Source organism: Neocloeon triangulifer, unplaced genomic scaffold (genome assembly GCF_031216515.1).
Source record: "Neocloeon triangulifer isolate White Clay Creek 2 clone unplaced genomic scaffold, ASM3121651v1 ptg000022l, whole genome shotgun sequence".
Lineage (NCBI taxonomy): Eukaryota > Metazoa > Arthropoda > Insecta > Ephemeroptera > Baetidae > Neocloeon > Neocloeon triangulifer.
The window spans coordinates 3,613,997-3,638,784 of NW_026775562.1; the positions used below are offsets into that span (position 1 = coordinate 3,613,997).

General features: G+C 34.6%; 2 protein-coding genes across 2 annotated transcripts in view; one reads left to right on the plus strand and one right to left on the minus strand.

The window, feature by feature from the left end:
* Positions 1 to 126: 126 nt before the first annotated feature.
* Positions 127 to 24,788, minus strand: part of LOC132204210 (uncharacterized) — a 35,789-nt gene continuing 11,127 nt past the window's right edge. The window contains exons 2-8 of the mRNA XM_059632565.1: positions 18,239 to 18,519; positions 13,667 to 14,013; positions 9,454 to 9,944; positions 8,057 to 9,036; positions 6,453 to 6,777; positions 3,158 to 3,526; positions 127 to 2,535 (exon numbers count right to left, since the gene is read on the minus strand). Of these exons, the coding sequence (XP_059488548.1) occupies positions 2,030 to 2,535; positions 3,158 to 3,526; positions 6,453 to 6,777; positions 8,057 to 9,036; positions 9,454 to 9,944; positions 13,667 to 14,013; positions 18,239 to 18,519 (3,299 nt within the window). The 3' untranslated portion in view covers positions 127 to 2,029. The remainder of the gene's footprint in view (positions 2,536 to 3,157; positions 3,527 to 6,452; positions 6,778 to 8,056; positions 9,037 to 9,453; positions 9,945 to 13,666; positions 14,014 to 18,238; positions 18,520 to 24,788) is intronic.
* On the plus strand, positions 11,350 to 12,799 carry LOC132204211 (chymotrypsin-2-like). Its single transcript, XM_059632566.1, has 5 exons — positions 11,350 to 11,431; positions 11,497 to 11,650; positions 11,699 to 11,849; positions 12,246 to 12,350; positions 12,401 to 12,799. Exons 1-5 carry the CDS (start codon positions 11,383 to 11,385, stop codon positions 12,689 to 12,691), a joined length of 750 nt encoding a protein of 249 aa, XP_059488549.1. The 5' UTR covers positions 11,350 to 11,382; the 3' UTR covers positions 12,692 to 12,799.

Consider the following 24,788-nt stretch of genomic DNA (forward strand, 5'->3'; position numbering starts at 1 on the left):
AAAATGTATAATTTTGAGATTTTGCTGATCAATTTTTTAAATTTATAATTTTACCAATTTTTTTCCGATTACAATTAATATAAATTACTTGTGCATGGTTAATGAAATAAAACACTTTTATTTGAGGCGAAAACCACATGTTTTGTATGATTTTATTGTGAAAAATATTTCAACAAACCAAAGGCTCAACAACAAGAGAGGAGAGACTAACTAGAATTACAAAAATTGACTAATAGGAAATACATAATGTTTGTTAAATTACAGAAGTACTTTTATTAAGGAGACTCGTCAGTTAACCACTGTTTAATCATAAAATGGGAAATAAGTTAATACATGAAAAAAGTAAAATTTACAAATATATATTTACACAAGATTTGATGTACAAAAATTAGGCCTACGGCGTTCATTTTTCAATAAAGTCAGGAAACGTTTTACGAGAACCAACATTACAATTTTTTTATATATACAGCTCTATTTGTTTTTAATAATATGAATCAGCGAATATGCAAATTTCGTTTCAGTACTGGAGTTGATATATAATAATTGCAATTCTAGTCTAATTGACCTGGCATATATTTATATTTTAATGATTTTTAACCGTAATTACGTCTCTAATTGAGTTCTTTTCGTGTACATAAGGCCACATGATGCGTAATGTGTTTTTAATTGCTTCAAAAATTCCATGTTTTATGCGCTCATTTCGATTTTTGCTTTCCTACACAGCGGTGGCAGCAGCAGCAGCAGTGCAATTAATTAATTCGATTATTTCTTTGATCAAATATATGTGATTGCAGCGATTAAATGCAAGAGTAATGTAAGGTCACGTGCCAATTTTTAATTAAATTCTTTTGCTTCGGCAAAAGAGCTGCAGTGACTGTACTTTGACGAATTTGAATTTATTTATTTATTCACCCGTCACACAAAACCAAAATTCCATTTTTTATTTGAAATTCGATATATAAATTTTATTTCGAAGAGATATGATTTTTTATACTTTGTCTCCCTTTTCGTTACATTCAAGATATGTTAATTTGAAACACCCAAACTCTCTTTCTGCTCAGAGCAATTACGACATCATTTTATTTATAAATGTAAATATGCAACTTTAGACGCTTTTCTTTGAACACTGAATTTTTAATCCGAAAAGTAGTGATAGGTATTTTTTATATAAGCATCTCGTATTGATTGTTTAGACATTTAACCCTTTGGCTAGTATAGCGTGTGTAGATTTCTTTACTTTTAATTACGTTGGAATTCGGTGTGACAGGCTGAGAAAAATGCTGGGCAAAATGTGGCCAAAAATTTGAAATTTCTAGTATTATTAATTTTATCCTTGTTTAACTCTGCTGGAGGTAGGCGGCGTTTCAGACTCGACTTTATTTTGACTCACTTGTCACGGTTGAGCTTCGAGTTTGGTCCCGCTCTTACCATTTGGCACTACAACTATTTAGAGGAACCGAAGATATGGAGGCGCTTCAATACGAAAAATCACAACTTTCAGCACTGGAGAGACAAAGGGAGGTGAATTTGCTTTGTGCATTTACGGAACAAATGCAGACAGATTAAGTAAACTGAGCAAATTTCTCGACATTTGAATGACTGAATGAAAATTTCCAGCGCAAGAATTTTTAAAGTTGATGTGATTAAACAATAAAAAGGTCCAAAATTATCCATAGAACTCAATTTTTCAAATTCTGAAATTTAAAATACATTACTTTTAGTGTTTCTGAACTGGATTGTGATCATTTTATATATGAAGAACATAAAATTCAACTCATTAATCTGAATAATCTGAATAAATTCCAAAATTAAAGGAAAAACTTCTGTAATTGACCTTAAAAGTGTCATTATAGTTTTTTTAATTATCTATTTGGAAATAAATTTTGTTTAAAACTTAATTGACTTCATTAGAATCGAATCTTGCATGAATAATTTCAATAAATTTTAAATTCAACGGACCAATTTATAAATATTCACATCCACCTTAAATAAATAGAAAAAAGCGCCTCTCTGCTGCCTTTTTTTGAGCCTACAGAGAGGTCTCGAGGGACATTTTGGATGGGCTGAGGGGCTTGCTGGTGATGATGGGCATGCGAGGAGAGGCGGACAAGCGTGGCGAGAGGCACATCTGGTCGATGCGGTGCTGCAGGTAGGAGGCAGTGATGTGTTTGTGCGCCCCTTGCGGCTCCGACTCCTCGGCGATGGTGGTCGAGAGGACGTCCGTGTGTCGGTAGCGCCGCCGGTTTAGACTGTGGTGCAGCGTCGTCGTTTGCTGGGGCGCCAGCCGGCTGGGGGTCGGACTGAACTGCCCCTTGGAGGCCATCAGCTGCTCGACGGCCGACATGCGCCTCTCGCCGCCCTTGGGACAACCCTTTTCCAGCAGTAACCGCTTGAAGTTGTTGCGCGCGGACACGCTGACCCCGTTCAGCACCTCCATGTTGCTCGGACTCCAGCTGTGGCGACTGCCCGGGGCGCTCGAAGGCCCGCCGGGACTTGCTCTGTCTCCGTCCACGGGGCTGCTGCAGCTCGAAGTGGCTAAAAAAAATAAACCAAATTAATAAAGAATAAAAATTTTCTAACAGATAGGTTTCATTAATTACAAGAATAAACAAATTAAGTCTCACTGAGAGGAATGAAGTTTAGAAAAATTAAAGGAAATTCATATTGATTTTGAAATCAAAATTATTGTTATTTAAATAATTGGAAACTGCCCCAATTTATTGCTGTTTCTTAAAACATATTAAAAAATCTTATCAATCAATGGAAAATTCAAAGTATTCTAATTAATGAGAAATTGTACAATGTGGGATAAAATTTCTTTTTCTTAAACGTGAAGTTTTCAAATATTTGACAGGCAATTGAATTAAACAGAAAACAAATCAACCAAAAATATCTTGCTCATTTTAAGGAAACAAATTTAAACAATTTCAATACTGCAAATAACCGTTTAACAAAACAGTTTTATTTTCAATTGATTTTGAAGTAAATTTCTTCCGTAAGTCTTCGTTAATTAAATTTTATACAATTTTAAATTAAGTATTTCATTAAAAGATTTTTCAAATTTACAATTATTTTCAAGAGTTTCCAATTAAGTTTGGACAAATTTCAACTGTTTCAATCTTAAGAATTTAAACTCCAACTCCAGACCCGATTGTACCTGGAGAGAAATTGTCATCTTTGATGTTCATCTTCTTCTTGCTCCTGTGGATGGCTGCGTACAGCTCATCATTGCTCATGGTGGACCTAGGTTGGGAAATGAGGGGTCTCCTCGCCCCTGGGGACGCCAGCGGCGACGAGGGACTGCTGATGGGGCTCAGGTTGCAGTCAGGAGCCCGGAAGTTTTGCTTGGTGGGCGTCGAGTTGAGGCTCGAGTGAGGATAATGCTGGGGACGGTCCCAGCCTGAACGGGGCATCGTCCAAAAGGGCGCAGCTTGTTGCTGAACAATCGGAGTGGGCTGAGAATAGCTCGAGTAGACCCCGTTGTGAGGCGGGTAGTGGTACCCGTTGGAGGAACCATTGATCAGGCCTGCAAAAATGTCACAAGTTTAGAAAAATGTGGCAATTTTTTCCAGTAAATTTCAAAAGGGTGAATATAAAATGAACCTGACAAACGATAGGGAAAGTTCTACTCAAATACGCAATCGCAAAAATTCAGAACTACTGGAATGAGGAAGATTTTAAAATAATAAGATAATGAGACGTGCAAAAACTTTCAAAAATGAGGATTTGAAATTTGTGGACAATGTTTGAAGTTGATGTTAAATATACCATGCACCTTCCTACACCTTAGAAATTTTAAAAAGCAAGAAACTGTACGTTTTTCAAAATTTTTGTTTCGGATGGAAAATTGTGATCTTTTTTTTTTATCAAAATAAAGCATAATTTTTAACAAAATCATATAAAATAATTAGGCCACTGAATAAACAGAAAGAAAACAATATGAAACAATTCTTTAAAAAATGTAAGCCAAATTTAATTAAATTAAAAAGAAAATCAGTATTAATTTTGGAACATAATTAAATGTAAAGAAGATAATCAAATAGATTTTCACTGATCTAAATACAATGAATTTGGCCAAATATAGTAAAATTAAATTTACAATAATACATATAAAGTTTTTTTTCTGTAAAAAAGATTATTGTTATTCTCTGCTTAGTTTCATATTTTTATTTATATCATTTTTATCTGATTTTTATGTTTTTGTACGCACATTTTTTTACCCAACCCGAAAAAGCACCCACTATAGATCAGTATAAGATAAAAAAAGGCACGTTATCCGAGCCGGCACTTGATAAGGGCGCTGCCTTATTGTGCGGCGTGATCGATAAACCACGGTAAAAGGCAGGCACGTTGACGATATCCCTTTTCCGAACCACAATATTTGCATAGCTTCGGGAGGGGTCTTAAATTTCTATTGTGTTGACGCCGGGGACGACGAGCATTCGTCACGTACCAAGCAAAAAGTGTGAGAAGTGGGCATGCAAACAAGTCACGGAGCATATTTTAGCAACACGCTTTTTGTCACGTTGGAGCGAAAAAGGACAACTTGTAATGAGAGTTACGTGATTGGTAATTATACACTTCCAGGAAGCACATTTTCGCTTCACAATGGACAGAGTTAAAATATACTTGGGTGGTTAATTAATTTCCATTATTATTTCAGAAGGCCACGCGAACCGGCACTTGGACGGCGCAGTTTGCTCAGGCTGAATTAAATTTATATAATTAAGTCATGCGTCTTCGGACAAACTGGAAAAACTTACCTTGCGTTAAATTTCAGCTTCGAGCCTCTTAAAAATCTCAAACTGTGCTGCTTATATGTTAATTAAATATGCAGTACGAGACCAATTTTAAGAAATATGGTCAATTTATACTGCCCAATTGTTTAATGTAAAAAAGGAAACACAACTTTTGACTACGACTTCATCGATTATTAATTTTTCGGATTGTACAATTCGGACTTCTATTAATTAAGAACACATTTTGTTAAATAAATATATACACAGGTGCAATTATTTGTTAGCGGAAAAGAACATAAAAAATAAATATGTACACGCGGCGAGTCACACATCTCAGGTACGTATTTATTAATTGCCTTGACGGTAGTTTTTTTTGTGTGAAGTGTAATGTACAGTTGCATGCAGGAAGATGTTTGTGTATTTGTCTGGTTTACAAAAAAAATGTCGTTGAGTGCTTTTTGCTAAATGCTGTGAATATCCACAAAATATAGAAATCACTACATTGTGAGGAAAAAATAATGAAATCACAAACAAGAAACTAAGACTATCCTAAAATGGCACAAAAAAGAACAGAAAATCAACATAAATTGACGCCGGACATTTCTATGAATCTTTTTGAGACTAATTGAGCTACAATTTGAACAAATTTGAGCCAATTTGTTAAATGAGCTTATTGTTCTGCGAGTTGTTTTGAAATTTGTATCTCATTAAAAAAAAAAATGAGCAGTTCAATTGTTAAATAATTTTAATTAAAGAAAATAATCATACAGCAAAATATTATGTCCATTTTTAAATGTGAAAAAAAAAATACCTTTTCAGGCTAATTTAAAATGGCTGAATTAATTTTGAACTATGATTTTTTTATAAATGATTTCCAATGAATTGAATGAGATAACATGTGAAAATAAAAAATAAACTAAGGGAAATGAAATTTCAAAAACAAAACTCTCTAAGATAATCGTTTTTGTAAAAATTTAACGATCAAAATGAGTGGAAAATTCAAAAAATACATATCAAATCACCCTAATTAAGTTGGCATGATAAAACCTGTGTGCATAAAAATTAAAATTGAAAAATTGAGCTCACGTGTGGAATATTTTTATTTATTAAAAACCTTCTTGGAGTGAAAAAATTTTTACTGAAAATATTCTGAAAATTTTAATAATAAGTTCAAGAATTTTTAAAAATGTTTTTTTGCAAAATTTAATATATTTAAGAAAATATTAAAAAGAGCCAAATTGAGGATTTGAAACCTTGGTATTTAGTAATTTCAAGAAAAAAAAAACAATAATTTCTCTATATTGATAGTATTTTTGGATTCACCAAACTAAATTTTACGAGAATTTCTAACACAAAAACATAAAATTTTTACAACTCATCTTGACCTTCTTTTTCGGGCTGCCACAGAGTGGGCATTAAGGGTGCAGAACAAACTCTCCAGACACTATTCAAGAGGTCTTTCTTTGTTTGCATCCATTTCCACGGCGTTTCGTAAGAATTACCACCGAGATGAGAAACAACAAAACCGTTTCTTTGAAGTCTGGAGCAAACTAGGGCAGAGCGAGAGACGCTGCTCGAGAAGATCAAAGAAACTGGCGCCAATTTATAAAAAAAAACTTTTGCAGAAATTAAAATATACACTCTCGTTTTTCCTAGTTAGCGACTAGTTACAAAAAATGATACACACAATTCACCAGATTTCCGTGTCATTACCTGAGTTGAGCACTCGGGCCCGCTGCGTGTCCGCCGGAAGGGTGACACGGCCGACGGGGGGCGCCTCGTACAGGGGGCGCGCCACCCTGCTGTTGGGGTCGACCATGATCTTGGCGCCGTAGAACCTGCGACCGGCCGAATTCGGGTTGACCACCCGCTTCACATCGTCGACGGCCGACGGCTGTTGGTGCTGCGAGGCGGCCAGGCGGTAGCTCTCGTTGCGTCTGATCCGCGCCCAGCCGTGCGGGTCGATATTCTCGCACCGGGCATGCGCCGCCGCCGCCGCTCCGTCCACCCCCTCGTCGCAGCCACCCTGCTGCTCGTGCTGCCGACAGAGACGGGGGTGCAAATGTGTCAGAGCCGATTGGCGAAATCATCGGAAATTGTACGATATACCGCGACAAACAAACATATGTACTACTTTATTTATATAAATATATAGAACGAGGCGGGTGGTGGATTTTGATTAGTGCAATGATATTGTATGGATTCCCGTTTCCGTTATATAAAAAATAAAAATAGTTACTAATTACTAGAAACCTAATATATTTGTATTTTTTTATTTTATTTCTAAAATAAATTTTATATTATTTTAAGAAATTGGTTGAATGATTATTTAAAAAAAATCAAAATCAATTAAAGTCAAGGATGGACAAAATCGCAATCGCACCAATTTTTGAAAAGATGATCGCGATCGCGATCGCGATCACAAAAGGTGGTTGATAGCAGGCGATCATTTGCGATCTTTTTGCGATCGAGGAAAGAAAAATTTTATGCTTAATCTGGGCGAATTAAATGCTAAATCTGGAAGAAAAAAATGTCAATTTCAGGTAATTTGGCAGAAAAATTTCTTAAACTAAGGCTTTTCATTTACGGAGTTCATTTTTGTTCGGACTCCTCGTTCTGAAACCAGAATTGATAAAAAAAATGTTCGGAAATTTATTTTTAAAAAATATATTTGATCGCAAATGATCGCAACGTTTTTGATCGCGATCGCGATCGCAATCGCACGATTTTTTCAATTTCATGATCGCGATCGCGATCGCAATCGCAAAAATTTGAGATCGCGTCCATCCTTGATTAAAGTTAATAGTTAATTTATCAGAATTAAAATAAAACTGGCTTTGTCCTCAATGAAAATTATTTTGTAATTTTTTAAATTGCCAAAAGGCTCTCAAATTTTCACGTAAAAACATAAATTATAAGCTATATTGAATTTAAACAAAACCAGATTTTAATTTTACGCTTAAAAAATTGTTTCTTCACTCAAATTTATCTATATTATATTTAATATATTTTTTAAAGAGACTCCCAGTCTAAATGAAAAAAAACTGAATTTAAAAAGGAATTTTCCTTGGAGGAAAATAACACAAAATATTAAATGATTAGATTTTACTATCTTTAGAAGTATAAAAAAAAGTAATGTTCAAGATAGTTTGATCTGGTTTGATCAAAAAATTTAATTCTCAATTTAAGTAAAAATATTCACTTAAAAATGAACAATAGGAATTCTTATAAAATGCAGCTTGTAAAATTTTTATAATAAAAGAAATGGATTATTATTTGCAATTTATAAAAGATTTGAATAAAAAATAAAAAATTACCTGTTCAATGATCTTGAGCATGTCGACCTGCGCCCCTGGCTTTCGGGGCGACAGCGTGCTGGGCGGCGTCTCCTTGGCCTTGATGATGACCCTGCCCTGAGCGCGGTTTGGTGGACTTTGGGGCGCGTCCGCCCCCTTGACGCACGGCCCCGGTTCAAAGGTCGCGTTCTTGGGTTTCCTCTTGAGACTGTCCGAGGAGTAGACGACCTTTCCGTCCGAGTCGAGCAACACCCTGGCGCCGGCGTTGCGTCTCCGCCTCTCTAGAGAATTGGCCGGCGATTTTGAACTGCACTCGCTTCCCGAATCAGGCTGCGGAAGGTCGTTCAGGGAGACGTACTCGGTGTGGGCCACCCGGACGCTGTCGATGGACGCAATGGTCACGTATTCATCGACCGGACTCTCGACAGGGGTGGGGGGAGGAGTTTCCTTCTGCGGGGACTTCCGCAGGACCTCCCTCATCTTGCCCATGATGCTGTTGAAAGGGAGCAGGGCCGACTTGAGCTGCGGACTGGCCCGTTGCTTGGGCGGACCTTCCGAAGGTGGCGGCGAACTGGGCAGTTCGTCCTCCCCGCTCTCCGGAGGGGTGATGACGCACATGGAGGGGATGCGGTTGGTGTCCAACGCCTTCTTGACGCGCGCCCGCCGCTCCACCGAACCCTTGTCCGAGTCCTCCAGGTTCTCCAAGCTGCTCTTCCGCAGGGGCGGCGACGGTGGCGCCTTCACCGTGCAGATGGTCCCCGCCGAACTGGCCGTGGTGCTCGTGCTGCCCTTGCCGAACAACTCGTACTCGTTTTCGCAGCTCAGGGCCTTGGTGCTCACGGCAGCGGCGCACACGGTGATGTTGCCGCTGCTGTTGGTCGACTCGAAAGGCTCCTCGCGCAGCGTCTTCAGCCCACTGTCCACGTGGAATGACGTGTAGTAGCCCTCGGTGTCGCAGGAATAGACCGAACTCGTCTCTCCATCATTAAAACCAGTTGAATCTGAAAGGAAAATTTAGCAAAATTAAATTAGAAATTAAATGAATAATTATTCATCCTTTCTGAAAGCTAAAAAAATAGAGATTTAAACATTCACTATAAATTGATAAATAATAAAAAAATTAATAAATTTAAAAAAAATATTAATGAATTTCAGGGAAACTGCAGTTCTGTGTTTTTAGATGTTCAAAATATTTCAATAATAATAATAATAAATTAATGCCAATAAAGCTGCTTTTACTTGATTATAATATTTAATAAATTTAAACTTAATTGATCCTTTTTAAACTAAATAAACTAAAATTTTAGCCAAAATTATAAAATTTTTGTTGTAAAAATAAAGTTTTCACCATTTTATGAAGATTATTTTAATTTTTAAGATTTCCGTCACGTTTAAAATAAATAATAAAGTTCACCAACCTGAAACAGGAAGATCCGGAGATTCCCTCGAGTTGGACGAAGAGATTGACAGGGCCGCCTTGGGTCTGCGGACGGAGAGGGCCGAGTCGCAGGTGCTGCTGCTGGAGGACGTGGGCAGGTGCGAGGTGGTGCGGTGGTCCGAGCCGGACTCGACGCTGGCCCTGGCGCTGCTGCTGCTCGCGCTCCAGTTGCCCGACGACGAGTGCACGTCGTGCTTGTTCTTGCGTCCGACGTGCGGACGCAGGCGCACGTGCGGACTGGTGCTCCTCGGACGTCTGATGTGCGTCAGGGTCTCGTACAGGTCGGTGGGCTGCTGTTGCTGGGCCTCCCGGGCCCGCGACAACCGCAGCCGGCCCCACTCGCGCAGACTGTTCAGGTGGCACAGAACCCGATCGGACACTTTGTCCGCCGAAACCTTGCGTTTGCTGCCGGCCAGACTCTGCAGGGACGAGTCCACCTCGATCGACTCGCTGCCACCCAACTGACTTGCCCTGGAATCAAAACAAAATTTTATTCAAATATTTTTCTAAAAAAAAAGAGAATGGATTTTAATTAAATTATAATTATCATCAGTGGAGCTTTATTGCATCAATAATAAATAATCAAGTTGGATTTGTTGAATTTAAATTTAACTCAAATGTCTACTTAAATGAGAGTAAATTCAACCAAAATAATTATATTATTTAATAAAAAAAGTTAAATTTAAAGCGTGGAGGAGCAATCCAGGTTCTGCAGATGTAAATTTATGTTTTTTATTTTATTCAGACAAAATGTAAATGTTTTAAACTTTAGATAATTAATTCCATATAATTTAAAGATAAGATTATTGTTTATTGATGTCAAGATTGGGAAATTCAACATTACTTGCTTCAAACATTCCAAGCATTTTTGTTTTTATTCTAACTTCAGTTTCAATTGCAAAATATGTGAGCTCAAATAATTTTACTGTTCATTTTTAAAAATTAATTGGATTTCAATATTTTAAATATATCGATTTTTTTTTAAATTTTGACCACAAACGAAACGCCTTGAATGATTTTAACCTTCAATACTTTCCACTTGCTCATATCAAAATTGAAGGTTTTGTCGAGTGAAAAACAAAAACCCGAAACCGTGCGTGCAAAAATAACAGCCTCTGTCTTTATTTTAATCCTCACTCAGTCGTTTGCGGTCGCAGGCACAGATGCGTGTGCTCGACCTGGCTGACTGTCGAGCGAGGTGTTCGGTTTCTGCAGTGTCAACGTTTTTCTTGGCGTGCGTTTCGCTAACTAGCTTCCCTCAATGGAAACGAGACTCGACGGAGTGATTTTTACACCACCTACGCTTATTTAGCATAAATTTTTATCTGATTTTATTGTAAAATATACTAAAAGTAACTCCTATTTAACACTGAAAATTATAAACAAACAGTTTCAAGTAATCTTTATTTTTCGGACAAAAGTCAGAATAAAAATTGGAAATACTTAAAAATTATTAAATAAATAATAAAAACAGCAAACTAAGATTTAATTAAATTAATAATTTAAATTCCATTTTTACATAAGAAGAAAAAAATACTTATTTTAAATAGTTTTCATTTTTATTGCTTTATTTTGCAGAAAAACAAGTTACGCGTACCTCTGCGTCGCCCCCAATGCAAATAATGACTGCATTTGCAATTTCCTCCTTTAACAACAGCAAATTTGTTCAGAGAGGCCGACCTTTTTTAAAAGCAAATTTATTCAATTGCTCAAACAAGCAGAAAGGTAATTTTTCTTATCTCCTTTCCAACAATGGTTCTTAAGAACCACATTATCTAAAAGATGACAAATTAAGAACAAAAGAAAGTGCTTTTGAAGATAAGATTAACGGCTTGAAATAATCTTGATAATTTTCATTTTGTTTTTAAGTGAGACAGTTTCGAATAAATCTGTCAGAGAAATACGAAACATGAGCCAAAGAATTTTGATCTCGGCAATTATTTCCCTCGTCTTCTCAGGCACGTTTCAAACCTTCCGAACCTCCCATAATTTCTCTATTTTATCTCATTCAAACTTTTCAAAGGTGGCGTTTACTGCAGTCACGAAGGAAAAGGGGTCGGGGCCGCTTCAGGAGAGATTCCGTGGCACGTGTCCATTCGTTTCGACGGAAAAGCCTTCTGCAGTGCGGCAATTGTGTCCCGCGAGTGGATTTTGACCAGAGCTCAGTGCCTTTTGACGTATGTAATTTTTTTGTGCAAAATCAATCGTGTCTGAAATTCGAGAAGTTACAACACCTCGGCTGACCGTCTGGACGTAAACGCCGGCAGTATCAGATATGATCAGATAAATTCCCTCCACCTGGCCGTGGATAAACAGGATCACCCTGGTTACAACTACGATGGAGGGAACGGAACTCACGATATTGGTCTATTAAAGGTGTTCAAAATTTAAACAATTTGAAGAAAAAAAAAATGATATTCTAAATTAAAGGACTTCATTTTTTTCTGAATAAAGGAGTTTTTGCCTTTTTCCTACACAAATCATTTCAAATGAATTAATAATAATTACTAAGGTTGAGAATTCATTGAAATAGCAATCAAAATTCATATTCACTTGGCGGGAAAAGTTAATTCCCTGATAAACCCTTATCTTTTAAGCTGCGGGGTTAGAATTTTATTGAAATTTTGACGTTTCGGTCATGAAATTTAGTTTATTATCATAATTAAATTTCAAAACAATCACTGGTTTTCTCCTTTAATAATTATGAACCTGAAATATAAAAAATATGGTTTTTCCAGCAATTCTTTTTCTTATTTTATATCTTAATCATAGGTTTCTCCTCCCTTTGAATGGAGCAATTTGATTGCTCCCATTGCCCTGCCTGATTCAAACCTCCCGACAGGTCAAGCAGTCTCATTTTCAGGATGGAACTCTTACGTAATTTAATTTTTATTTCCAATTTTTATGCCTATTTCATCTATTCAAAGTTGCTATATCCAAATTACGCTTGGCTTGTACGTGTGGACGGTGTGATAATCGACCCTGTTGAGTGCCAAAACTCTTTCCCGTACCCTTTGCACGAGCTGGCAATTTGCGCCGACGCCCCAGAGATCGGACAGTCGTTCGAGTGTCCTCACGACACAGGTGGGCCGCTTTTCGCTGACAGAGTTCTTTACGGAGTCAACACTTGGAAGAACGGCTGCGATCTTGCGGAGCCAAGTGTGTTCATCAGCGTTTTCGATCATATTGATTGGATCAGAAATGTCACTGGTGTGTAATAAAAAAGTTAAATTTTAATAATTATGATATATAATGCCAAATTTAATGATAATAATTTTAAATATGAATAAATGTCTTGATATGCAGAAGTAAATTAAATAAAATTTATCAAATTATCAAAGTTGTTAATATTTTATATTTTGATCTAAATTTTGACAAACTTTCATGACTGCTGGACAAGTAAATTTTTTTATCAAAAGAAAGAAAAAAAGTTATAAATTTTACTTCGTTAAATATTATGCAAATTCACGAGAAAAAAACTGCGATTCATAATTTGTTATAAGCGGTGAAAAAGATTGGGAATTTCCAAAATTTGTGGATTTATTTATTTTAAATTATCATTTTTCATCCAGTTTCAATAAGCCATACAAAATTAATAATCTAATTTTAACTTTAAAAGAAAATAATAATCAATAATGCGGATTTCACTAATCATAATATCATCTGAAAATTATAATCATGTATTTATGAAAATATCAAACTTTTTGCTCAAAAATACTGATTTTATTGAAGAAATCCAAAATCACTATGGCCTTTTCAACTAAAATTCGCAAGCTGAACTTCAATAATTGTAGAAAGAATTGATTTCTGGTTATCAGCGTAATTCTTATCTTGATTCTTATGGTCTATATTTAATTATGAAAGTACCTTTTATACTTAATCTTATAAAATTAATTCGTAATAAAATCTAAGATCACCAATGTATCAATTAAAGTATAAAATATTCAATAAAATCAGAAAAATTTCTATTCTTCTCTGTTTCTCATCGAACGAGCACCTCAAAAAGAGAGAAAGGATTCCTTTATAAATTTTACATCTCCAAACGCGTATGCAAATTCGACCCAGCCAAAAAGGTCTTAAAACGATTCAGGTGCTCTTATCTCGGCCGGACGATCTCTACCTCTTAATCAGACGAAGGTTTAGCACCATAAGTCGGGATTAAAAGTGCGAACATCAATTTTTGCACTACTCACCCATCAGCCGCCTGTCTGAGCAGTTCCGCCTCGCTGGTGCCGGCGATCGTGTTTCGCCGCTGCGATCGCCGCTTTCGGTGTCTTTCGGCGCGGCGGGTGTCGATTTGCGACAACGAGCGGCGACTCCGTTGTTGCCGGTCGAAGTTGCGGCCCGTCACGTCCACGGCCACCACCTCCGGAGGGAAGTGGCGCGCGATCACGCTCAGCTGCTCCTCCGGCGACGGCAGCAAATGCTCCAGAAGGCTCGTCGAGTCCATCAGCGGCGCCAGACTCACGTCCGGCGGCGCCACGGCGCTGCCGAGCACCTCGCTCGACCGCCACTCGCGGATCCGAGACAACACTGCAGGCTGTGGACACGCAAAAGAGTTAATTTTATTGATAATTCAAAAGACAAAATGCACTGCACTATATAATATTTGTGTAAAATTTTGGACAAAATAAACGACAATATAAAACAATGAAAAAAAAATGAAAGTTGATTAAAATTAATTGTAATCTGGGCAAATAATTTTAGCTACTGTTCATTTATAAATAAAATTTAAAGATTTATGTGTGATTTTTATTCTTATTTCATAAAAAGTGAAGTAGAGATTAGTGGAAAAGTTTGTAATTTTATTTTTTTCCTTTCGAAAAACTCGATAACTTCAATAATGAAACTACAAACTGGTTCTTTTCAGGACCACCCTATTTCAAGTTTATTTTAAGAGATTAATTTATTAGGAATAATTTTTGACAGGAAAAAACTTAAATTCTATAGGTAAAACAGAATTTAGTTTTAATGATAAAGTTTCCATAAAATTGACAAAAAATATCTATAATTCTATATATTATTTTTGGTTATTTTAAATAATAAAACTAAATTAAAAATTCGTTCCAAAAATTAAATTTTAATAGATAAATTAAGCATATCTGCTAAAAAAAAAGGATATTTCCCAATTTAATCTTTAAAAACGTTTGATAAATATAAAAAATTGCTGAATAATCTTTTAAACGTATGTCTTGCAATTAAATTTTCGTTTAAACTTTTTTTTAAATTAGCTATTTGTCCAGAGGAATCGTTAGGAGTCTCTCCAGTCTAAGAATAAAGCAAAATTGCGAAAAATTCCATTTTAGTCCACATTCTAGAGTTATTGTTAATTAATTTTTATGAAGTGTTTTATATTTTATAACTTGTATAAATAAAATTGTAACAACCTCTAAATTAAATTTTTACCAATAAAATTTTCATTTTTTAATGAAATTCTATATTTTATTTTAATCAATGCATTTAAAGAATCGTTTTTATTTTTATGTGTTTTAATAAACAAAGCGATTGATTAATTAATAAATAAATTAGCTAAATATCAAATATTAGAGTCTAACTTATTGTTTAACAAAGTGAGGGAATTTATGCAGTTCGATGTGCCTTCATTACAAGGAAACTCCTCTGCGAGGTGAATCATTTTCAGGGCGTTCCTGCTTTAAACTTTTGTTTTATGGCCGCAATTATTAACATCCACCGCAGCAAGACTTGTTTTCCTTTGACTCGCGCGCGCGCGTATAAAGCAAATGAATGATCTGACACTCGCAATACATTCTCGCTTTTATAACGTGTCTCTATATAAGGGTCTTTGATCGTTAATTTATTCACGTTTGAAAAAGAAAATAAGCTCCGCAGCTACCCACCTGAAAAGTAGTGACAATTGTCAGCGCACGCTTGTCAAACAAAAAGGTTAATTAGCCGTCCGGAAGAGAGATAAAACGGTCCCCTATAATTATCCACCGAGACCTGCTCCAAATGATTACATTTATAGAAAAGACCCGTTAATCCCTTCTTTTCAGGATCAAATTAGGCGCCTCTTGCGTGGAATTAATTGAGTCATGACGACAGGTGATTTGTTTGAAGTCGCACCAAATGCATAATTTATTCGATCAACCGTGAAAGAGAGGCGCGGGCAAAAAAGGCGACGACGTTTATTTGGCTTTGGATTTCAGTGACCGCAGAAAATAAACAGCGAAAATAACGCGTTAAACGAGGCTCAAGGATTGACTTTTAATTTCGCGGCCGCAGACGAGTTTTTGCGAAACGTCTCTAAACGCCCACAAACAAATAATTTTTAGCGGCGGAATGAAAAAAAAAACAATTGAAGGAGATCAAAATACCAAATATTATCCTGTTAAAATGTAAAAATATAAACCTTTGAACTCTGATAATTGTTTTGTTTAGGACTGTTTTTTATAATTAACAAGCCATAAATTAAATATGAGGAGTTTTTTTATTTCAAAACCAATTGCAAAAATTTGGAAATTTAATTAAAATAAATAAATTTAACAGATATTTTACCACTGTTAGAAAATTTTCAATTCAATTCAACTTTTCAAAGCAAATTGTAAATAATAAGTACTTCTTTGGGGAAAAAAATGCGCAGACTGGTCATACATTCAGTAATTTTTTTTATTTGCTCCTTTATTTATTAAGACAGTGGATTCTGCTGATTTTGTTATTTTTATTTATTGAATTTTCAAAATTAATAAAAAAAGCCCTGGTGCTTTTTTAAGTTTTTTTACTATTCCGACTCTTTATTTTAATTTCCTTGATTATTTTTTATCAGTATTAAATCTATTTTAAATAAATTTCTATATCAATTTTTAAAGACTTTGGGTACAGAAATTTGACCCAATTTTTTCTCCTTCGTTTTGAATTGAAAATAATAACAGGAAACAAGTACATAACAAAAGAATAAATTTCTAGGGGTGTCTGAATGACGTCAAGTGAGTTTTCTGAAGTGGTCGCTCTGTATAAGCCCCAGTATAGTGTGAAGAAAATCTTGATTCAGGACCACTACTTCTTGTTAGCCGCTTTGCTCGTGCATTATTTTACACCCACACGCTTGGGCTGCCTGGAAAGAAACACCACTTTTTTATGGGTCCGGCGAGCGCAACAAGAATTCCCATGTTGCCATATAACTAGGAGAAGGTTTTCTTTCCCGACCGCATCTCTCAGTCTTCAGACTTTGGAATTGGATAAATCTCCTCCTCCGCCTCTCGTATAATATTGTGGGAACTTGAGTGTGTTCTTTGTGGCCGGTCGGGTTCCTCCCTGGATTTCTCATGATCAATGAACTTGAGCACCGAGAGAGCTTAATGCACTTGTTTGCTTGTCCGCCCAAGTGGAAAATTATTGTAATTTTGATCGCATTATAGAAAGAAGGAGCGAAATAAAATCTCGTTGAAAAGGATGGGAATTTTCGGAGCTCATCGGATTTGTAATCCATACGAAGATCCAAATTTATTAACCACAGAAAAGCAGTTAATTCAAAATAATGAACCGATTTTTTTTTTTTAAGTACTTGTCCAACCGGTGTAATTTCATGTTTCGTTTAATATACTTTCTTGTCTCATTGCAGCTTCTGCGTATACAAATGTAATAAATTGATAACCGAAAAAGCTAATCGAGCATGCGACGCCCCCTTTAAACCGCATTTTACACCGAGACTGAAATTTCCATATTGAGACTATCTTGAGTTCTCGACATGCAACTCCGTCGATATGTATAATCGAAACCTGTCACATAGTAGCGGCAGTACGCATGTCAAACAACAAAAACCAAAGCCGAGACAAACGCTGGCTCCAGTCCAAAGCCACAAAAACGGATGAATCTCATTTGAATATGATTTCTAAAAGTTAGTCCACATCCGGTTTCGTCAAACTTTTTGTAAAATTAAAATTTGATTGTTAAGTAAGTTAAATTTTTATCAATGTAGTAAAATCTCTTTCAGAATTTTGACTATGAGTTAGATTAATATTTTATCAAATAGTTTTTAATTTCATTAATATTTCGGAATGATTAAAAATTTGGGATTTTGAATTAGTTGAATGATAGGAATTGATTTGAATGAGCTAATATGTTGTAATGAAGCCAAAATATTCAATATACAAGTTCGAATTATGATTTTAGATTTTAGAATCGCCTAAAATTGCCTATTTTTAAAAAATTGTAACCTATTTAAAAAAAAAAAATATCACCTAAAAAGCCTATAAAACTCAATTTTGTTGTTTTTCAAATGAAGTAGCCTATTTTTCCCCTTCAAATATTTTTTTTTTGTTAATGGATAATTATCAATTTCAAAAAAAAAAAAAATTGTATTAAAAAAATTTATTATTTTTTTACAATTCTTTTTTTTATATTTTATAGCAAATTTTAGTAACTTGAAATAATCCAAGAATGATTGCATAAAATTAATTCAAATCTATTTAATTGTAAACTAATTAAAAAAATTTATATTTTATTTTAATTTGTTTAATCTTGTCTTAATTTTTGAGTTTTAAGTGGAAATATTAATTATTTTAAAACAGAAATTTTAATCTGTTTTAAAAATAATTAAAATTTCCAATTAAAAGTTGAAATTTGGACATTTTAATTCGTTTTCCGAGCATTGGTTTTCTCGCTCAGTTTCTGAATCCACGTTAAAATTCTTTTGAAAATTAAATTATGTATTTTAACACATCACTGTTCTTATTATATTTTTATTTTTGATGTTTAAATTAATTTTGAATTTTTTTTGTGCATTTTTTTAACAAAATGATTCGTACCTTGCTTGTTTCAATGTCGTTGACGTGGACCCTTTTCCTGGCCTTGCGGTTCTCCTCGCCGCTGAGCACCGGCGTGCACATGAACATCTTGGAGGCGCGTTTGCCGTCCCTGCGCAGCCGGTCCAGCTGCCTCATCTTGAGCACCGGCGTCTGTCCGGCGGCGTCGTACAGTCGCTGCAGCTCCGCCGGACGCGACTCGGGCGTGAAAAGCCCCTTGATGGTCGGCTGCTCCGCCTTGAAGTGCGTCTTGCGTTGCCAAAAGGTGGCCAGGTCGCCCTCGGCTGCAACACGAAAACGGCATTTTTGCGGTCAGAGAAACGAAAACGAAAGAGAGGGTCTTGCGCAAAATATGTGCACAATTATATTTTATTAGAATCTGTGGAGGATCTTTTTGAGTTTGGAATGCTTTAAAACTTAAATAAATTCTGATAATAAATTTATTAAATAAAACTTTGATAAAATCGCACTGACATTCCTTTGAATTCATCCATAAAATAAAATTACGCAATTTATTTGGTCATCTTTGAAGCTTTTTATTGCCTTTTTAGAAGAAGAAAATCTAATAAAACGGACAAAATTGGTTTTTATAAATTATTATTATTAATTTATTACTTCACAATTTTATCACAAATAAGACCAATTTACTATGAAAAATAATAAATTATAGAAATAATCATTACATCAAATAATTTCTTCCAAATTTACTAGGGATTGTTTGCAATAATTTTATTTTATTTTTAATAATCAACTTGAAGATTGACAGGAAATTTTCCTGATGATTCAAATTTCGGTGTTGCCAAAATATCAAAATGCACGGAACAGTAAGTCGGCTGCTCTGAGAGCGGAATACAAATTGTAAATTTAGAAGTGATGTCACGACTTACGCAAGAGGTGCATTGTGTGCTCTTTTTGTTGATGTTAATTTCGACCTTTCATTCGCGCACAGAGTGTTCAGGTTTATTGTTCGTGGAATAATTTCTGTACGGAAAGGGTTCCCAGCAGCAAAAAAAGTTAATAATAATGAAAATGTTGACACCACAGTCGACACTCTTTTCAAGGAAAATCCAGAAAAAACCCACAGATGTTAAAAATGTACTTTTACCGGGATTAAAAATTAAAAAAATAAGTTGCAATCAAAAATTTGAATAAATTTTAAAAAAAAACCAAAAAACATAATTTTATATAATTATTGATATAAAAAACATACAACATTTTTTTTTTATTTCATTTTAAATCATTTAAGTAAATAATTATGAGAATAAAAATAAATATTGGAAGATTTTGAAGCAAATATAATCCAATACCAATTTGAAAGAAATGCTGTTTCAGGCAAGATGCAATTTAAAACAACTTTTCTCTTGCTAATGAAAATGTGGGCGTATTGAAATGACGGATACGAAAGGTGAGTTGCAAATCACGCTGCCCTTGGTAATAAAAATGACCCATACTTATTCAAATAAATTGAAAAATTGCTCCGACCGCGGCAGAGCTTGAATGACAAACATGATTGCAATTTACGACCTCCAGTTTTAAAAGCACTAATTTTCCCACAGCAATCGTTAAATTTTTTTTTTATAAATCTCTCTCGCGGGGTGGTTTGCAATGATTTTTTGACGGCCGCGGCGAATTCTTTGCGCTGCTTTATATGGCGAAGCAATATCATCTGAATTCCTCTCCATTCGTCCCTTTCCGAGACAATACAACAATGGAGCAGCATGGAGCGTTCATTATTATTATTTTTTTTACTCTCTTCAGTAAGCAGACGAGAGCAGCTAAAGGGAACCAGTTTGAAGGTGATCCAAGGTCTCAAATGTACCGGCGGAGAGAAAAGTTTTCAGCCGCGCGGTGAGTGAAAGAGAAAGAGAAGATTTTTCATCACCAATAAAAAAAAAAATGAAAATAATAATAATAACGCCTCCTCCCTCTGACTCACGGGATGCATGTGACTTATTTCCAGCTCGAGTTTCAAAAAAATGTTTTTGCTCGGAGAAATGCAAAACTCGCTCGGGATTTGCTCCAACTGCGGCGGCAGCAGATTTATCGCGTCTGTTGTTTTGACGTTTTCATGCGCAAAGAGCTCGGTCATCCGAGAGCGGATGCATTTTGCATCTCAAGTGAGTGGAAAAGCGTCAAATAAACTATCTGGTAAAATGAGAAATAGAGCGGGTAGGATTTCTATTTCCTAGAAGTGGCAAAGTTACAGAAATAGCAGATTTTTTTTATTTTAATTGAAATATTTTCTTCAAAATACATAAATTTTCAAATATTAAACTACAATTTAAATTGATTGATGGATAAAAAAAAATTTTTTTTAATCGATTAAGGCAAATTTCTTTTAGAAAACCACGTGGGGTAAAAATTGCAGATATGAAAGATTGATCTAGTTTTCAATTTTAAAGCAATTTTTTATTACTTTTGGAAGTCCGTTTTAAATAAAAAAACAGCCGAAAAAAAATAGAACTAGCAAAATAAAATAATTATTACAAAATTTAAATTTATCAATAAAAAAAAACTAATGGTGATTATTCCATGCAGGAATCTTTTTTAAAATTTTATTAGTTTTTTTATTCATTTTCTATCATTTTATTTGATCGAATGGAGAAAAAAAAAATTAAGAATAAATAAATAAGCGACAGTTTTTTATGAACCCATATATTTTATTTTATATTTAAATTTTTAATTTATTCACAGAGAATGGTCTTTCAGCAAATAGAGCAAGAACAACTTTTATAAAAAAAAAAACATTTTAAGAATCAAGAACGTGTTTAATTGACTCATATATGTGCTTTCTTTTTCAACGGCGCATATTTTAAATGAACGAAGTCATGATCATAATAATTGTATGCTAATAAAATTATACACACCGTGCGAGTCACGCGCGCTATATTTAATTATAAGGCTGCGCATCTAAAAAACAACAACTGCCTCTTTAGTCGTCGTTTTTATAATTCCAAACACCCCGCATGTATCATCAAAAGCGTGCTCCAAAAACGCCGGCGGCAATACAATAAATTAATAAATTCGCTGCTTTTTATAATATTTTATAATCAGGTCTCATCGAGTTAAAAAAAAGAGAGAGGAAAACACCCGAAGCATTACATAATAAAGAGGTAAAACTGACTTTATTAATGGTGCAATTAAATCAATTAAATTCCTCTCCATACATTCTAAAAATTTGTACTAAAATTTTTGTATATTTTTTTTAAATATTCTTTGATTGATTTTAATTGTTTTTATTTATTATTCTACTTCATATTTCAACAAAATAAATCAAATTTTTTGGGTTGAAGAATTAGAAGAATCATTAAAAATTAATCTTAAAGAATTAAAATAAATCTTTATAAAAATATTAATTTTTTATAAATATGAGGTAAAAAATTATTTTACTTTTTAATATTTCAAGAAATTTTTTAATTCTATAATTAGTAATTTTAATTCTTGAATAATAATTTTTCTAATTCTTCAACCCCAAAATAAACTTTTATCCTCAATTCGTCCCATTTTATTAATTTGAACAATTTTAATTTATGAATTAATTACAATGAAGAACAATTTATTTTTATTTAGATTTTTTTTTTAAATTTCAGTATTAAACTTGAGTCTTGAAGGTTTTTGCGACTATTTGTTAGAAAAAAATCGTCACGCTTCACGGCTGATCGATTAATTGGCAAAGCCGTCCTTGATCCGAGCCTGCGTTCGAGCGCCAACCTCTAATTAGCGAATTATCCGGCACCCGATCGCAATAACCATACTCGACTGACTCGTTCCCTCTCTCTTCAAGGGTAACAATGCTCGTTGATTACAAATTCGCGTTCATTGAAAACGAAGAGGAAGCTCGGTGCATTGAATAATACGGAGAGGGAAGCTTTTGAAAAAGTGAGTCAGCGCTAACTAATGCATAATGGACGGAGGCAGGTGCAAATAAAGCAGCGGCGGAACCTTCCGGTCTGTCGCTCGCTCATTCGATCCGCGGCCGCTTTCAATGAGCAGGAAAATCACACACGTATAAAAATGATGCCGGCTGCTTAATATATTTTGATACAAACTAGCGAGCACACGTCCTTCTTTTTATATATATTATTTTCTCTCTCGGGATGAATTAGTTCGAGGGTAGCTGCAGTGGCAACACATGCACGCGTGATGGTGTTTAAGGGTAGTTCAAATATAGTGAAACGGGGCGGACGAGAGAGTGATACAGCTGTGCATGGGGTTCATAGGCGAGCTGATAAAAATGCACTTCCACCGCCTTCTGCCGAGCATTAGACGGTCTGGTGTTTGTCTGCTATGAAGAGAGAGAGAGGGTCGATTCGATGTCTGCTCGCCAGTCTTGTCATGATTTAATCAGAAAAAGTGGAGCGCTTTTCAAAAATAAAAAAGAAAAAAAATCCCAAATTTTCATTCTTTACAAGAAAATAAAAAAAAAAGTTGTACCAAAAATTTAAATAATTTATAATACAATTTTATTATAATTTCAGTAAAATTAAGTAAAGTATTAACAACTATGAAATATTATAGAAATTAATTTTAAAATAAAAAATTTAAACTTGCAATTTTTTTCTATAAATAATAAATAAATAAAACACAATTTGCAACTAAATATTATTTTTTATAGTATAGAAAGAACACTGGAATTTCTTTTAAATTTCTGTTTTATTAATTTATGTGAAATTTACTTATTTTTATTTGAATTTTCAGTCAATAAATTCTTTTCAAAGCTCAAAATTTCAATCCATTTATATAAACTAGGCTCACTGCGGTTGATGGGGTCTTTTTGATCTCGGAAGTTTCAGCAAAATTCTTCTTAATGGTGCTGCCGTTTTTTCCAACAATAATCTCTTTTCAAAAAAATTGTTTTCAACAATTGAATGTAAACAATTTGGACATATAAACAACAATATTAATAAAAACAGACATTACAAGAAATTTTTTTTAACTGAATTTTATTTTTTCGTTTTTTTCCTATGTAATTTAATCGAATCTAATGGATGAAAAGCTAAACAGTTAATAATTGACTATTTAATTAAAAAAACCTAATTATAAAACAAAATTGATCTCAATGTGAATAAAAATCTTGAAATTGTTCTATTCGAATTGGAACCCTTTTCAAAGATTTTTTTACAATTTTTCATTTTGCATTTAGTTTCTCCATCCTTCTTTGCCTTCTTTTTTACTTTCCAAAAGTGTATAAAAATCAATAAAAATCCCCAGCATTGTGTGTGTGTAAAATGTAACTTTTGACAGGCCCCCTCTACCTCTATAATCGACACGCAACGAGCGGGGAATCATTTTAAAAATTGATGGCCAGGCCAGGAAACGGAGGATAATTTTCGTTTGATCATATCGGGCACGCTTTTATTACAACTGATAACGTTTTGCTAAACAATTCCAAATTAATCAATTCCAAAAGGGGGCGGAGAAGATCGATTAGAATTTCACAGTAATTTGCCTCCGAGAACTAAAACAAAACCAGATTGTTTGCTTTGGACCACAGCCGGAGAATTTTTCTTTTACTTTTATTGCTCTCTCTCTCTCTCTGTTTGATTTGATTCTTAACTTCTTCGCTGGCAGCAGGTTTATAAATATAAAATTTTCCGATTCGGAGAACAACATGTGAAGAAAAGTGCCGCCATCGTAAAAAGATATAAAAAGATTCTGATCTTGAAATTCGCTCATTTCGAAATTTTCGACCCGTCGGATCCGATTAGGCGAAAATCGTGCGTCCAAATCTCCGATTGGCGCGGCTTGCCGGCCACTTTTCGTGCCATTTGGCGCAGAAATATTTTCGAATATACCGGCGGTCAATGACGCTGATATATATTAATGGGACGCGGGGCACGTACTTTACATGGGCCGTCGTTTATATAAATACCTGTTGTGTCGCCGCCAGAAAGGAAAAGAAAGCCGGTCTTTAACGTCGGACAATGCGTTTCTGTATAATTATCCGACAGAGAGCAAATACGATTACGGACGCACAACAACACTCCGCAGGTCTTACAATCAGGCTCCTGTTTTTTTTTCCTGCTGCAGAAACGGAATTCAATGGCGCCGAGATGAAGCTGCAGAATTTCGCTTCGGCGTCGAAAGGCTTCCATTTAAATAACAATCGAGTGTTGATTGGATTTTGTATATTTTTTGCTCTAGGCGCTGCCAAGTGGTGGATTAAAAATAGACTGATTGCTATATTGACTGGTCGAGACCCTTTCATCAGAAACGATTTAAAATAAAAACTCTAGAGCAAAAAATTGGAAAATAAAAAATAAAAATAAATAGAAAATTAACACTGTAAGTGAATTTAATGAAAACCCGTTTCAATATTTTATGAGAAATGGCGATAATTTTTATTTTAAAACATTAAACAATTTTTTACATTATTATTCAAAGACATTATTTTTAGTATTTTAAAATAAAATAAATTTGAATTTTATTTTGTGAATAACAGTATATTTTATTATTTTATTTCAACAAAAAAAGCCTTCAAACCTGATTAAGAAGACCAAAAAATATATTAAGTGTGCATTTTATTTTTCATTTTTTTTTAGATTGTGATGGA